The 15,581-nt window shown below is 52.7% G+C and overlaps 1 protein-coding gene across 3 annotated transcripts; it reads left to right on the top strand.

The window, feature by feature from the left end:
• Positions 1–1,704: 1,704 nt before the first annotated feature.
• On the top strand, positions 1,705–14,927 carry TLE7 (TLE family member 7). Of its 3 annotated transcripts, none has more exons than XM_058528220.1 (10): positions 1,705–1,949; positions 11,125–11,531; positions 11,632–11,654; positions 11,832–11,890; positions 12,404–12,616; positions 12,723–12,964; positions 13,164–13,305; positions 13,456–13,621; positions 14,154–14,227; positions 14,542–14,927. In XM_058528220.1, exons 2-10 carry the CDS (start codon positions 11,221–11,223, stop codon positions 14,644–14,646), a joined length of 1,335 nt encoding a protein of 444 aa, XP_058384203.1. In that variant the 5' UTR covers positions 1,705–1,949; positions 11,125–11,220; the 3' UTR covers positions 14,647–14,927. The 3 variants fall into 3 exon arrangements, with proteins under 3 accessions (XP_058384203.1, XP_058384206.1, XP_058384204.1); XM_058528223.1 differs by having other exon boundaries at positions 1,707–1,949; positions 13,456–13,609; XM_058528221.1 differs by lacking the exon at positions 1,705–1,949 and adding an exon at positions 8,896–8,960.
• The last annotated feature ends 654 nt before the right edge of the window (positions 14,928–15,581 follow it).

Below are 15,581 nucleotides of genomic sequence, written 5' to 3' on the forward strand. Positions count from 1 at the left end.
GAGTGCTGTCTTGAATACTTCAAAGGAACCATTCCTGTCAGAAACCTAATGCCATGGTATAGGACCTCAGCAGAGTGTCACAGGGACATCATTGTGTAAGTCCCCCTCCCAGCCCCCAGGCTCCTGGGAGCTGAGCATGAATGGAGGCAGACCCTAGATCCCTCAGAACACAGAGGAGGGAGCAGGGCCCTTCTTCCCCCTGACCATCTGGCCCTGCTCCTCTGGGCAGTTCCATACCACACACAGACCCAGAAGTGCCCCAGGCCATGGGGTCAAAGTCCTTCATTTACTCATAGAGAAAGTGAGGGCCAGAGATGGATGGCACTCCGCCTGGTCACACAGCAAACCAGTGGCACATGTGGTCCATTACTGAGGCCAGAGGAGAGGTCAGAAGGCCATGGCTTACCCCAACCCTCCTGGTTCATGAACAGCCTCTAGGTGGTCTCTGGATGTGGCAGTCAGGGGAGGCGGGGACAGGAAGTCCTGCAGTCCTGGCTCCCAGCAGGGTCAGGCAGTTTCTTTGCTGTGCCAGGACTGAGGCAGGGGCTCGAGGAGGATCAAGAATCACTGAGGACAGAACCTGTTGTCCCACATCTACCACCAATGCCCTGTGTGACCTTGGCTTCTGGGTGTCAGGCTCCTGGTCAGTGCAGGGTGGGGGCTGGTCTTAGGGCTCAAGGCCTTTCCCACCCAGACAGTCCCTGAGGTTTTTTCCCCTCTCTCTAGGTTTGTTCCTGTCCAGGGCAGGTCCTTTTGTTCAGATTCCAAGGACACGAGGGTGAGGAAGGCAGACACATGCAAAGCCTCCTGAAGTCATATGGGCCCATTGCCCAGGAGTCCCAATATGCTGTAGCCCCTGTGTTCACTACTACAGCGTAGAGCTGTCTGGGTCCAGTGGAGGCCTTGTGAGGAGAAAGAGGAGCCAGAGCACTGGAGACCCCTGTCCCCTCACAAAAGCATGTGTTTTCTGAACTGGAACCATGGGCCTGGAAGGGGCAGGATTAAATAAAGTCTTTCTCCCTCAGTCTGAGTCAGCACGTTCTGTCCCTGCAGTGCAGGGCAACCTCCCATCCTGGCCAGTCGTTCTGGAAGGGCCCTCAGGGAACATCTGGTCCTGCCCTGTTCAGGTCAGGAGGGGAAATTGAGGCTCAGAGGAAAACATGGCTGCCGCAAAGCACCCAGCAGGTCAGGCGGGAGCCTAGTGAGAGAGGCTTAAGCAGGGCAGGGCTGGGAGGGTCCATGGGTCGGTGGAGGCAGAGCTCCAGTGTCATCTGGAGGGATAAGGGGCTCAGCACAGCTTCCCTTGGGCTGGCGGCCCTGTCCTCCTTGTGATGGGGCTGGGGGTTCTGAGGAGAGGCTTCTGGACTCTCTTCTGTCCTCTCTGCCTCTGAAGTCCCCGTTCTCCCCAGACCACAATCCACTCTGCCCTCGTTTCTGCTGACAGAACTGAGCACACCCTTCCGCTTACACAGTCCATTCAACTGATCGTCTGCAGGCCCCTTCCACAGGCCAGGGTTCGCCAAGTGCTGGGGAACCTGAGGTGAGCAACCTCAGCCTGCTCCTCGGGGAGCTCCCTGCTCCCCTTCCCCCAGCTCTCAGGTCCCATAGGCACCACAGATCACGTGGTCCTCAGCAAATCCAACACCTCCCAGGGCTTCCAGGGCTTGAGCCCCGGGTCTGAGCCCGCTCTGCCAGGCCCTGGGCCCTCCGCCTGCTCGCGCGCTGACAGGGCCGAGCCTCCCTCCTGCTCCAGCTGTCCTTCCTACTGACCCCAGCTTGTGCCCCGCGCACGCTGGTCCCCCGGTGGCTCCAGTGATCCTGAAGTGTGCCCCCCCTCCCAGCCACTGAAATCCCACCCACGCTCAGGCCAAGCCCAGCCTCCAGGAAGCCCTCCCCGGCTGCACGGCGGCGCGGCGCCTCTCTCGGTTGGCTTCCTCCAGCCTGCCACGGTAAGGGGTAGTTCTGCCACTGGCGCCGCGTGTCTGTCACCCGTCTTTGGCCTGGGAGCCCAGAGCCCACGTGCTCCCAGGGTGGGGCCCCGAGGCTCTGGATCCCCCCCCGCGCGGCGTGGGGAGCCTGGTGGCGGCCATCTGTGGCCGCCCCCCTCCCCGGCCGGCCTGGGGCTCGCGCTCCCGCGCTGGGACTCAGTTTTGGCCTCTGTGTGATGAGGGGCAGGAACGTCGGGCCTGCGCGTCCAGGGCCCCAAGACCCGCACTTGGGCGGGGAGAAGCCATTAGGAGTCACTGGCCGCCAGCCTCGGCCTCCTGCTGCCCCTGGTGGCCAGTCCGCTCACTGCAGGGCAGGGGACGCCCGGCCCGCTCTCCTGCAGGGGCGGGAAAGAAAGCACAAAGGCTGGAAGCCTGCCCGGGGCCCCTCGGCCGCGGGAAGACTGCTCTCTGCTCTAGTCCCGAGGAGTGTCGCTTGAGCAGAGTCCTGGGGCAGTCGGGTCTGAGCTCTTGGTGGAAAATCTCCCGTGGATCCACCGGGAGTGGGGGTGGGGTAGGGGTGGACGTGATCTTAGAGACCCGAGAGGCCCCTGAGCGCGCAGAGCTGGGCTGGGGCCGGAACCCCGCGCCCTGCAGGCCAGAGTCGGAAAGACCCCCAGAACGGTTAGTCCAGCGCATTGCAAACATTTCTTAAAAGAAGCGTAAGGGTTTTTTTTCCCCTAACGAAATCTTAGAGGCCCATATTGTAAACCCACATAAGTAGAGCTGCGGTGGAGGACTGCGAGGAGAGGGCAATTGTCAGCGCCCCACTGAGAGTGAAGGGCAGGGGCCTTTGCTTAAAGATCCCTTGGGAGGTTAGAGGTTAGAATCCAAGAGTTCCATAGCAGGGCCGTGGGTGTGGGGTGGGTAGGAAGAACAATCCAAGATGGGGGAGATGGACCCGCCGCCATGCTCTCCCGGGAAGGGCGTGTGGTCAGGAATGGCGAGGTAGAGGCTCCCCGTGACCGAGAGAGAGGAATCGCAGGGACCCGGTGAGCAGTGAGGAGGCACCTGGCCATGCCATGCCGTGTCCCGTCCACCCGGAGGGCCCCCCTCCGCCTTCACACTGAGCTCAGCCAAAGGCCACCTCCCTCTTGCTGGCCTCTCTCATCTCCTTGTTCGGCACTGGGGCCCCTGCTCTGTACCCTCCGCCAGCTCTCTGCTCTCACCTCCGTCTAATCTTTACCACTCTCTGCCCCCTCTACTTCGAGCTGCTGGTTTACCGCCTTGCCCTGTGGACTGCAAGCTCACTGGGGGGCAGCTTGTTGGGCCAGGCAGGACCTTGCTCATGAATAATTTCGGTGGATGACGTCAGTGAATCAATAACGAAGAAGTGTTTTGTGCCTGTATTTATATGGTTTATACCTTTTCATCAACAACGGGCGTCCAGGTGAATTCCCCCTGGGGTTCTAGTGCGGAAAGAGAAATTCCCGGGGTAGGGGAGTAGTACCATGAGCACAACCATCAAGTGCGCTGGGCTATGAGCCCGAATGTCTTACAGGTGAAGTTAGAATTGCCCACCAGAGGGCGCTCCAGCCCCCGAATAAAGATCTGGAGGCTGATTGAGGTCCGGCTCTGATCTTAACTCTGGCCCCAGTGTTCGCCCACCAGGTGCTAGGGTTCTCTCCCCTCTCAGTTGACTGTAGCTGGCCAGGGTCTCTGGGAAGGGGCACCTGCAGCTGGCTGGCTCTTCTCCTAGGAGAGCAAAGGTAAGGAAACCACCAGCTACACTGCCTGGGCTTTGCTGGATAAAGAGGAAGAAGGAAAAAGGCTATTGGGGCTTGCAACGCCTCTAACTCACGACACAAGTCTTCTTATTTTTTTATTGTAGTAAATACATATGAAATTTACCATTTTAACTATTTTAAGGTGTATAATTCAGTAGCATTAGGTATATTCACAATGTTGTGCACCCATCACCACAATCTAGTTTCAGATCTTTTTCATCACCCCAGAAGGAACAGTGTACCCCTTAAGCAGTCAGTCCCCATGACTCACCCCCAGCCTCTGGAAACCACTAATCTGCTTTCTGTCTCTATGGATTTGCCTATTCTGGATATTTCATGTAAATGGAATCATACAGTATGTGGCCTTTGTGTCTGGCTTCTTTCACTTAGTGTAAGAAGTGATTGTTGATCACTTGTTTTCAAGGTTCATCCGTGTTGTAGCATGTACCAATACTTCATTCCTTTTTCTTGGTGACTAATAGTCCATTGTATGGATATACCACATTTTCTTTATCCATCCATCTGTTGATGGGCACTTGGGTTGTTCTCACCTTTGGCTATATAATGCTGCTATGAACATCGGTGTACAAATATCTGTTTGAGCCCCTGTTTTCAATTCTTTTGGGTATATACTTAGGAGTGGAATTGCTGGGTCACATGGTAATTCTGTGTTTAACTTTTTGAGGAACTGCCAAACTATTTTGCACAGTGGCTGCACCATTTTACATTCCTATCAGCAATGTAGGAGAGTTCCAATTTCTCCACATCCTCACCAACGTTTATTATTTTCTGTATTTTTTTTGTTGGTGTTATATCCATCCTAGTGGGTGCGAAGCAGTATCTCATTGTGGTTTTGGTTTATATTTCTCTAATGACTACTGATGTTGAGCATCTTTTCTTTTAATTGGTCTCCCAGACTCCAGTCTTGCCCCCTTCCCCAGTCTATCCACTGAAGAGCAGCTGAGTCCTACCAAATCACAAGTCTGATCATGTCTCCCCCAGCTCAGAACCCCTCAGTGCTCCCCACCCACTAACCCTAGAATAGAACACACATCCCTGCCCTCTCTGTCCCCACAACACGCACCCTCTGTGCTCCAGCCCCTAGAAAATTCTCCCAATTACTAAAGTACACTTCTCCTTTGCACCTGCTGTTCTCTCTGCCTAGAACATTCTCCTATGTTCTCTACCCCACTTCCCCCACTAACACCTCCCATCCTTCTTGTCTCAGACCTCACTCACCCCCATGACCTTTCACATTTGCATTATGTGCCCCTTCTCTGTGCTCCCGTCACAGCTCCCCTTCCCCATCATGTCACTTTCCACTCTGATTTGTAATTGCCAGTTCAACTGTCACTTTCACCCCTAAAATTGAAACCCACAAGGGTCAGGGCCAGGTCTCTAGGCTCAGCCTTGTGTCCTCAGAGCCCAGCACAGCAGGGGCTCGATAAAACTGTGCTGGCTGGCCACTTGGAGGGAAAGGTGATGGGCGAGTGGGTGGATGCACAGATGTGTTTGATTGCTATCCAGGCCCAGTTTGCTGCGTCTGCCCAGAAGCTCCTCCACTCTGGTTCAAACATTTTTGGTCCCACCAGTTGGCCACATGCGCCTGAATCTCAACCATGGCACAGCCTGGGTCCAAGCTGGGTCCACAGACATGGCCAAGGGGCAATAAGGCCATATTGTCTCTCCCCGTCTGGGTTATAAATTTCTTTCTATGTTGTGGTCATTTCTCCTTTCCATCTTACACTAAATTCCTTCTTCTGTGCCCTTGACCTCAGCCATTCCCAGGACCACAGGAGTCTTCCTCTGTCACTCTTATTTCTCTGTGCCCAGCCTCTTCAGTATCTCCCACCTGCTTCCCTCTGCCCTCTGCTGGTAACTACAGCCCTGTTTCCCTTCTCTACAAAGCCCCCTACTCCAGAGGTTTCCAACTTTAGCTCAGTTGGAATCACAGGGGGAGCTCTGAAACGCCCTGATGCCCAGGCTGCATCCCTGCTAAGTACACAGGAACCTCGGGGCTGCTGGGACAGGCGCCCGAGCATCGGTGTTTCCAGAGCACCCTCGTTACCCTAACTTGCCTCTGAGTTTGAGAACTGCTGCTCTCCTTGGCTCTGCACCCCTCAGCCCGCCCCTATTTTTTCTTTGATTCGGATGTCTCAGTTGAGTACTCTACACCCCTACTCCCTTGCTTCTCAGCGTCTGACAGTTCAGTTCTTAGCAATCCAATGGCTGGCCCAAGAGAGCACAGAAACCACCCGCTCCAGGCTGCTGAAGCCAAATGGCCCTCTGTTCCTTCATCCTCCTCCACCTCCCTGCCGTCTGGTGGAGGGCCCTGTGGGGTTGTACAGATCTGGCCTCAAACCCTAACTCTAGCACTTCCTTGCTGTGTGACCTTGAGCAAGTTACTTAAACTCTCTGAGCCTCAGTTTCCTTAAATGTAAACTTCTCTCCTGGGGCAGTTATGAGAGTGGGCTGTGATAATGCAGAAAATGCATGTCCAGTGTCCAACAGTGCACTGTATTATGATTCAGACCCCCTGCCCCTTCTGGAAACCCTCTCCATGGGCTGTCTTACTGACCACAGGGGTCCCCCACTGGCCTCTCTTACCTCTCTCTTTCTTTCCTCTTCCTCAGGCCCCTAAGATTTGGTAACCCTTTGTGAGCATTTGCTTAAAACCTGGCATCCCCAAAGCCCTATTAACCTCCAGGTCTGACCACAGTGTTAGGAAGGATGTAATCGTGTTGTCTCCATTTTACAGATGAGAAAACTGAGGACAGGCTGGCAACCTGTCAAAACTCATACTGCTTGGAAGTAGCAGGCCTGGGTTTCAAATCAGGACAGTTTGACAGAAGGGCTGGGCTCCTCACAGCTGTGCACACTCCCTCCCACTGAGAGAGGCCCAGGCTTCTGTCCTAGACCCTCTGTGTTCCCTGCTGCCTTTTCTAGATATTGCCAAGTTCCTAAATTTCATGGACTTAGATATGAAAGGTAAAATAGTGAAGCTTTTAGAAGAAAACAAAGGAGCATATCTTCATGATATTGGAAGTAACAAACATTTCCTAAGTAAGATTCAAAAAGAATTAACCTTAAGTGTGTGCGCTCTGCTACTGGTGGCCCAGGTTTGGATCCCGGGCGCGCACCGACGCACCGCTTCTCCGGCCATGCTGAGGCCGCGTCCCACATACAGCAACTAGAAGGATGTGCAGCTATAACATACAACTATCTACTGGGGCTTTGGGGAAAAAAAGGAGGAGGATTGGCAATAGATGTTAGCTCAGAGCCGGTCTTCCTCAGCAAAAAGAGGAGGATTAGCACGGATGTTAGCTCAGGGCTGATCTTCCTCACAAAAAAAAAAAAAGAATTAACCTTGAAAGAAAAGATAAATTGGATTGAATTAAAATTAAGAACTTCTGTTCGTCTAAAGACACCATTAAGAGAGTTAAAAGGCAAGCCACAGATTGGTAGAAGACATATGCAAAACACACATCTGACAAAGGCTTCGTGTTCAGAATATAGAAAGAACTCCTATGATTCAATGTGGCTCTCTCAAGCATATTTTTAAAAATCGTATAGGCCTGGATTTAGATCCTAGCTCCTCCACTTGTTTGGTGAGATCTTGGACAAGTCTCTGCGAGGTTCTGACCCCCTGAATTAATTCTTGTATTTCCAAATTGGGGATAAAATCCATGCCCATATGCTTCACTATTATGTTTCCTCTGAGAATCAGAAAAGAGGTGATTTACCGAAAGTGGATTGTGTTTCAAATAGGGAGTTATGTGTATATCAAGACCACTCCCATCCCCGCTCTCAAACCAGAGCTCCCCAAGGTCTTGGGCCAGGCCTCAGCCTGATCTCTGGTCCCTGGCACCATGCTCAGAGTACATGGGAGCATATATTTGATACATGAATGGGCAGGGAACAGCATTCCTAGATGACGGAACAGCATGAGCAAAGCATGAGGGTGGAAATGTACAGTCAAGTATGTTAGGGGTCAGGTTAGGGTACAATCAGGGGAAGAGTGAGAACATCCAGACTGGGCCTGGCTGGGGATGGATCTTAAATACCAGGCTAAGGATAATACTAGGCATTATCTGGAAGGCCATAGGCAGCCATAAAAATTTGGAGGAGAAGAGGTGTATAAATGAGGAGGAAGAGAGATAAGGAGCGACAGAGAGCTTTAGAGATTGGAGGTCGGGGTGGTAAAAGATTTCTCCCTAAGCATCAGTCATTTCAGGACTTCCACTTCAAAAGACGTTGGCCAATGAAAGACAAAGAAACCAGAGCAGAAGCGAGAGTGCATTCAGTGGCAGGGGTGGGCCTGTGGCAGGAGGCGAATGCGAGGAGCAGAGCAGGAGAGGATCCAGCTTCACTGCCCCTCGCCTCCTGCCAGGAATGGACCACCAGAGGGGTCAGGCAGTGCTTCTCACGTGGGTCCCCAGACCAGGAGCGTCTCCATCATGCCAGAACTTGTTGGAAATACAAAGTCTCGGGCCCCACCCCAGACCCTCTGGGGGTGGGCCCAGCACTGTTTTAACAAGCCCTCCGGAGGATTCTGATGAGTGCCAAAATTTAAGAACCACCGGATGAGACAGCGCAGAAAAGAGAGGCTTCCTTAGTCTTCACTTTCAGAGACACTCGTGAAAGATGAAAGATCACAGAACTGGGCTTGTTGAAACCAGAACAGGGGGAAGAAAAGGAAAAGGGGCCCCTCCTCCTTCCCATGATCACCATATTGGCATCAGCCCAAAGCCAGGCTTCAGGAGCAAAGAGGATCCACCTGGAGATGCGAAAGTGAAACAGCTCTGGGTACAGCTCAACCCAACTCTCCATCTTTGTGCAAACACTGGCTCTTGTGGGGCAGCCCAAACCCAATCCAGGACTTATCCTCCTAAAAATTTCTCACTTCTTCTTGCCTCCTGCCCTGAATTTACTTGGCAGACCGCCGTCTTATCCCTCATCCAAGGACACAAGGGTGAATCAGAAATGGCAGCCCAACAGTGGCTCCGAGGTAGGTTGTGGGTTGTGGCCACGCCTGCCCGGTGGTTGATGAGCCATTCAGGGCCTGGACACCTGACCCAGGTTCTGACCCAGGGCTTGATTATCAATTAGGCTCAAGTTTAAAAATAGCAGCACTTCCAGGGAGGGGGCAGTGCCTGGGTGTGGAAGGGAGGGTCCAGGGCTGGGGCAGGGGGTTCTCAGTGCTAGCTGAGTCTCAGGTCTGCTGACTTCCCATCTCCTGCCTTCAGAGGTGAGTTTCATGCCATGGGGGATTGGTGAGTGCCTATCTTGCCGGCAGGGTGAACCCCTAGTACTAGCATTTGTGTTGAATCTTCGGAAAGAGTTGTCTGGTGAGGGGAGGGGTCTCTGTATTCCCAGCTCTGATAGACCCCAGGGGGGATGAGTGATCTTGACCCTTCCTTCTATTCTTTCTAGAAAGCCTTGTCTTACTCTTAGGGTGAAATCCTGGTTAAATGGCCTCACTGCCTTTACGCTTTACCTAACCCCCAGCGGGGGCCGGGCAGCTTGCCCACCCCTCCTCGCCCATCTTCATCACACTAGGCTGGGAATGGGTGTGCTCCGGGCTTTCACCATCACCGGGACCAAGCCAGCCCTGGGGTCCCAGTGAAAGGAGCCCGATGCGCGTCAGGGCGAATTTGTTAAATTACTTAAACAAGTAACTAAGAATCACGAGGACCCCAAATTATCATCTGGGGGAAGATGAGAAAGAAAGGACTTGGTTGAGAAAAAGGCTCAAGGTCTGACAACTTTTAATTTAGGTTCAAATAGCCACAAATATGCAAAAACTATCCCAAGTTCTGCAATGACAAATCTCCTTCCCCTTCTTCCTTCTTATTTGCCGATTTCCATTTCCAAAGGCAGCCACTCTGCCTAATTTCTTATGTGCATACAAACACATGCAAAGATAGGTTCTAATTTCCATCCTTTTACACGAAAGCTGCATATTATGCACAGTGTTCTAAACCTTGAATCCACCCCACCCCCCATTAACACACTTTGGAATTTTCCATATCCATGCATAAGTGTCCTGCTATTTTTAATGGTTGTATAGTATTCCACTTTATGCATATACTGTAACTTATTTCACCAGTCCCCTCCTATGGCCATTGGGTTTTGTCCAATGATCTGCTGTCACAAACAATGCTGTAATGCTTCAGCTTATACATATGTTATTTTGCACATATTCAAGAGCACTTTTAGGATAAATTCCTAAAAGTGGAAATGCTAGGTCAGAGGGTAACTGCATTTGTAATTATGGTGACTATTGCCTGCCTTCCTCTGATGGGGAGGTATGAAAGGAGACTGTTTAGAGCCGTATAGGGCAGGATTTGAACCTCTTCTCTGTGCTTCCTAGCTATTTGCTCACCTGTTCTGAGCTTCAGTTTTTAAAAACCTGCAAAATGTGGCCCACACAGTTGTGAGGATGAAATGGGATCAGCTCTGTAAAGTGTTTGGTTCAGGGCCACACACAGTGAGAGCTCAGAAAGTGTGGATAGGAGTGGAGTCTGGCGATGCAGCTGCCCCCTGCATCTTTCCAAGGGCGGCAGCCTGGGTTTCCGGGGTGTCTGTTGGAGCATTTGGGGAGAGGGCGTGTCTGAGAGTTGAGGATTGGGCCTGGTCATCCAGGCATTGCTTGCAATTGGAAGACCCCCTCCCCAGCGCTGCCTGTCATTTTGTCCCCAAGGCTTCTGATGTGCTCTGTAATGGAACACGGGGTCTCCCCAGGGCCTTTCTAGGGCTTACTCTTGGGCTTCCTGAAGAAAGGCACCTGGTCTGCCTTAAATCCTCAAAGCTCTGGTCTCTGGCACAGTCCACAAATAAACACACTCTCTCTCATTTATTGACTGTTTGCCACTAGCCTTTTATAATTCTGAGTATTCTACATGTGTGATTCCATTAGGTTCTCAGAATTCCCCCACAGGGTAGGAAAGATTAATATCACTGCCGGCCAACCTCTTCATTGTGCAACCTTGCCCCATCCACATGGAACATCACGTTCACATGACCTCTTCGAGTTCTTCCTCGCTGTCCCCTCAAGGGGGCGGGAGACCCCATGATGTGTGTGGAGTTTCCTGTTGCCTCCTGTTTCATTTACCTGGGGGCTGAGCCCTCATTTGAAAAGTATCCGGCCAGACTGAAGGGTGAGTTTGATTTATAGGACCGGAAATGCAGTCCGTGTGTCTAGAAGGAAAAATATAATGCCTGGTACTGACATCTCAAAATGTCTGTGTGAAACTTCCGACCTTAACACTGTCGCTGCCAACGTTGAGTATAAAGAGTTAGTCAGCAACCAGTCTTTTGAATCCCCACACCAAGAGAGGTGTTCCCGGACTCTTCTAGATAGACCCCACAGTGCACCTGCATATCTGCACCTGTTCTCTTTCTTGCTACAGGGGATCAGGACGAATTGGGACCCGAGGATCTGTTTGACAGGCTCGTTTCTCAAGCCCTAGATCCAGGGGGCTCAGGCACATCATCGATCTCAGAACATGAGTGAAGAGAAGGAAGAGGCCTCGTTCAGTATACTCAGAATTTATGATGAACCAGAGGAGAGGAGGAATGTGCCAGAAAGCTCCGGCATTGCCTCCCAGCATGAGCATCCAGCACAGTCCGAACTGGACGGGGTGTATGGAACGCCCCAGCAGTCCCCAGGCCCCCTGACGCAGCACAGCCTGGTTTATCAGGAGATGAGCCCCATGACTCCGCAGGAGTGGGCCCTCCAGGCCCTGGACAGGTCTGAGCTCCAGGCCAGTTGGCTCTGTGAGGCGGAGCCAGGAGAAGAAGCCGAGTTCAGCCCCAGGTCAGTCTCACTTGAACTAGGCTGGTGGAGGCACTGTCCTCAGCGGGGGGTTCTGGCACGGAGCTCTCCATTTCATGCTGTTTCCCTCCGTTTGTCATAGCTTCCTACCAGGATCTGAGTTTGGTAAGTCCCAGCTGGGACGGTGTGGCAGGGAGGGTGGTAGCCCAAGGCTGGGCCTCAGATGGGGGACTAGGAATGAGGCCCTGGTGTCCGGAGAGCAGCCTTCTCCCTGAATCCCGGGATTCTGTTGCTGCCAGACGCCCTCTCTGTGAGCGGGTGGGCATTGATATTTCCCTGCAGGCCAGCCTTGCCCTTCGCCTCCTCCCAGTGAAGAAGTCTCGTCATTCCTCAGAGCAATTGTAAGTGTCGTATTATTTTTAAACTTGGGATCTTTCCCTTCCCTGTTACCTCCCCAAACAAGAAACTAGTAGGAAGAAGGTGAGGGCATGCAATGTGTTCACACTGTCATTCTCTCTCTCGTAAGTGGTGGGTGTCCTGTGCCTCCCTGCTGCTTTTGAACTAGGCTGCCCTCCTTCTCCCACCACCAATATGCAGGGCCTTCAGCTCACAGCGTCACTTCTTCTAGAGGACTCTGAAGCAGGCTCTGCTCCCATTGCTGGAGCTCAGAATTATCTCAAAACATGGCTCTGTTTATCAAGGAGGGAAACCTGGGCACCATCTGGGTTAGTGCAGAAGGATGTCAGTGGTCTGGGGACCCCAGATGAGGCACAGTTCTGCCTCGGGGTCAGAGAGGAGCTGTTGGGTGAATGGTTACGAATTTAGTCAGAGGACAGGGGCAGGCTGTCCCCTGTGGATGATGGTAAGCCAGGGCTATGGCCCTTTCATGGCCACCCACCTTCTCCTCTCCCCAGCCTCCTGTTCCAGATGAAGTGGTGGTCAGGCAGAGGACCCCACGTGAGTCCTGGAAGGTTGGCAAACTCCGCCACGGAAAGAAAGTCTATGCTGTTGCCATCAGTGGCTCAACTCACCACGTGTACACGTGTGGCCACGGCTACATCAAGGTGTGGGATGAGAGTGCTCTGCATGCCTGGGACAAGGCCCCTCGGGCCCAGCTGAACTTTCAGGTGAGGGGTGTTCAGGAAGGGCTTGGGGACCCAGACATGACCTCTGTCATGAGACTCAGAGCCCTGCTTCGAGGAGGTGACACGAGAGTGTAAACCGTTCCTACAGGACCATCAGAACTGTGTCCTCACCTGCAAGCTGTTCCCTGATGAGCAGAGCCTGATCACTGGGGGTCTGTCCCGGACCCTTACTCTATGGGATCTGGCACCTACACCCCGCATCCGGGCACAGCTGGCCTCCACAGGCCCCATGTGCTATTCCCTGGCCATCTCCTCCAATGCCCAGATCTGCTTGGCTTGTTTCAAAGGATTTGTTGAGATTTGGGATTTGCAGAACCAAATCTTGATCAGGTAAGACCTGGGGGAGGGCTTGATGGTGAGGCCTTTGGGAAATCAGGTGTCACCTTCTGGACACCACTTTCCCCTCTGTGCAGTAGGACTAGGTGAGTTGGTGTGGAGAATATATCTGGGGTCCTCCTAGGGGTTTCCTGGGCCTGAAACTTCCAGGCATCCCACCAGTGCACGACCTTTTGAGTTGTTTTCCCACCAGGAAGCACGAAGTCCCTGAATACGGATCCCGATGTGTGGACATCGTCGGCAATAAGTTCTGGACGGGAGGTGAAGACACCAGCCTGTATTCCTGGGACCTCAGGAGCTACCAGAGGCTGCAGCAACACGATTTGCAGCATGAGGTGCCTGGTCGGCCCCCGCTGGACTGAGTGCAGTCCGCAGGGACTGGGAGTTGTGGGTGCCCGCGGGGGCGGGGTCTGAGTTTGAAGAGGTGGGCACGAATGATGGCATTGGCAGCTTGGAGCGCTGACTCCAAACCTCCTTCCAAACAGATCCTCAGCATCACCCATGACCCCAGCGAGGAATGGATGTTAGTGGGCTTGAGAACGAGTGACATCATAATCCTACACTCGCACCGGAAGGAGAAGTTTAAGGCTGTCATACATAAATACATCCACCACCACAACCTCAAGTTTGCCTCCTGTGGTGAGGAGCCAGGTGACACCTGGGGGTGTCCTGTCACACTACAGGGCGTCCACTCACCTGTAGAGTCTGGGCCCAGCCTGATTTCAGACTCTTCATTCCTCCCTCTCCAGCCCCAACCCTGGGAGACCCAGGCGTCCACTTTCGCACTGCTCTCGCCTCTGTGTCAGCCTCCTTCCCCCCACCAGTGTTTCTCCCTCTGCTGGCCTGGCCCCCTTTCCCATCTTCTTTCTCCACTCACTCGCTCTCCTTTTCTGGCTCTCTCTGTAATGATAGCTTCCCACACAGAATGACAGCCTGAAGACGCCAGCAGATGGAGGAGGCACGAAGCCCCATCTGATTGTCCTGGTGTTCAGTGATACTCACATGATCCTGTGTGTGGCAGGAGGGTGGGGGCGGATGAGGGAATGGTTTGGTCATGCCTCTGATTTTTATAGACGGGAAACTGAGGCATAGAGTTGCCCTTTCCCTAGTCTAGTCTGGAACAGAGCTGGGACTAGAACGCAGGCCCGGTCTCTGGCCTCTCCATCTGTCTTTCCTTCGCCAGGGAGCTATTTTGTGACCACAATGGACGAGTCCATCCACTGCTTGGCTGCACCTTCTCTACAAAGATTGTTTCAGGTACTGGAAGGAGGGGTGCATAAACCCAGGCACTCAGAGCTTATAGCTCCAGATCCCAGTTGTCAGGTCCCAGAGACAGTGCTGGAAAGTACCTCTGAGGTGGCATCCAGGGCCATTTAATAGATCGGGGGGAAGCAGGACCTAGGGTCTCGTGAACTCATGGATTCCACCTTGAGCCCTGAGACCTGGCCCTGTCTCCAGACTGAGCCTCAGGTCTACACTGAGCCTTGAAACAGCCCTAAGTGAAGCCTTCACCTCTGGCTCAAGCCTGGCCCCTGCATGTGATCCCTCTTTTGGCCCCTCTTTCCCCCTAGGTAGAGGAGTCTACAGAAATCCTGTGCTGTGATGTGTCCTCCGACAACCAGTATCTGGTCACAGGCTCCAAGAACAGTGCCACGGTTTACCAGCTCTTGTATTGACGGTTGCGTGCCACGGTCCTGCTGGTGAAGACCCAAAGGAGGCCAGCATGCTGAGAGGATGACCTCGGGGTGCTGGGCAAGGTCAGCACCTCCCACACCTCCACCTTACCCTTGATGGTCGGTCATCTGTCGGTTCCCCTCCCCCAACACACACACCTAGCCTGCCCTCCCAGGTTTTTATTGTATAGCTGAGGGATTTTTCCCTTGTTATTTTTCTCCACTGATTTATGGGTTTTGGTGGAGAAACTTGCCTTTGTATTAATAAAATAGAAAAGCAAAAACCAAAATCGCCTGCATATGTGGTCAGTTCTTTCAAATAACAAACTCGTGATGGATTGTGGCTGCCCCCATTCAGCAAGTTCCAGGCCGGGGGAGGAATTTCAGACCAGACTTGGTTTTGTTTGTAACTTTTTTTGGGGTCAGGGAATTCTTGGAATCTTCAGAAAGCTCACAAAGAAATGTATGTACATGTATAAACTTTCAGATCGTTGTCTGGCTTGGTAGACCAACGACGCTCAACTCTTGACCCAGGTTAAGACTCTGTGAGCTGGTCTAACCATACCCCGAGGACAGACTCTCTCTCCTTTTAGCTTCCTAGTTCATGATACCTGGCTTTATCTTTCAAAGCCCTGATCCTAACTCTGGCATTTGCTACCAGTCAAAAGCTGCTTATCTCTGCTTCAGGGCAGCTTCCTCATATTTGAGGATGTGATGATGTAATATTTTGTCTGGTCTTCTCTAGGCTGAAAAAACCCCAGCTCCCAAAGTCAAGCCATGTATGCATGCTTTCTAATCCTCTTCTGTCCCGCCTCTTTGCTTGGTGTTGGCATGGCCAAGATAGCTAGCTGTTAGAGCTGTCACTGGGAGGAGGCTGCAAAGCCAAGGACCAACAGTGCCATCCTTTGCATCGAGATACTGTCAGGAATACCTAGTTC

The sequence above is a fragment of the Diceros bicornis genome, chromosome 32 (assembly GCF_020826845.1).
Source record: "Diceros bicornis minor isolate mBicDic1 chromosome 32, mDicBic1.mat.cur, whole genome shotgun sequence".
NCBI lineage: Eukaryota > Metazoa > Chordata > Mammalia > Perissodactyla > Rhinocerotidae > Diceros > Diceros bicornis.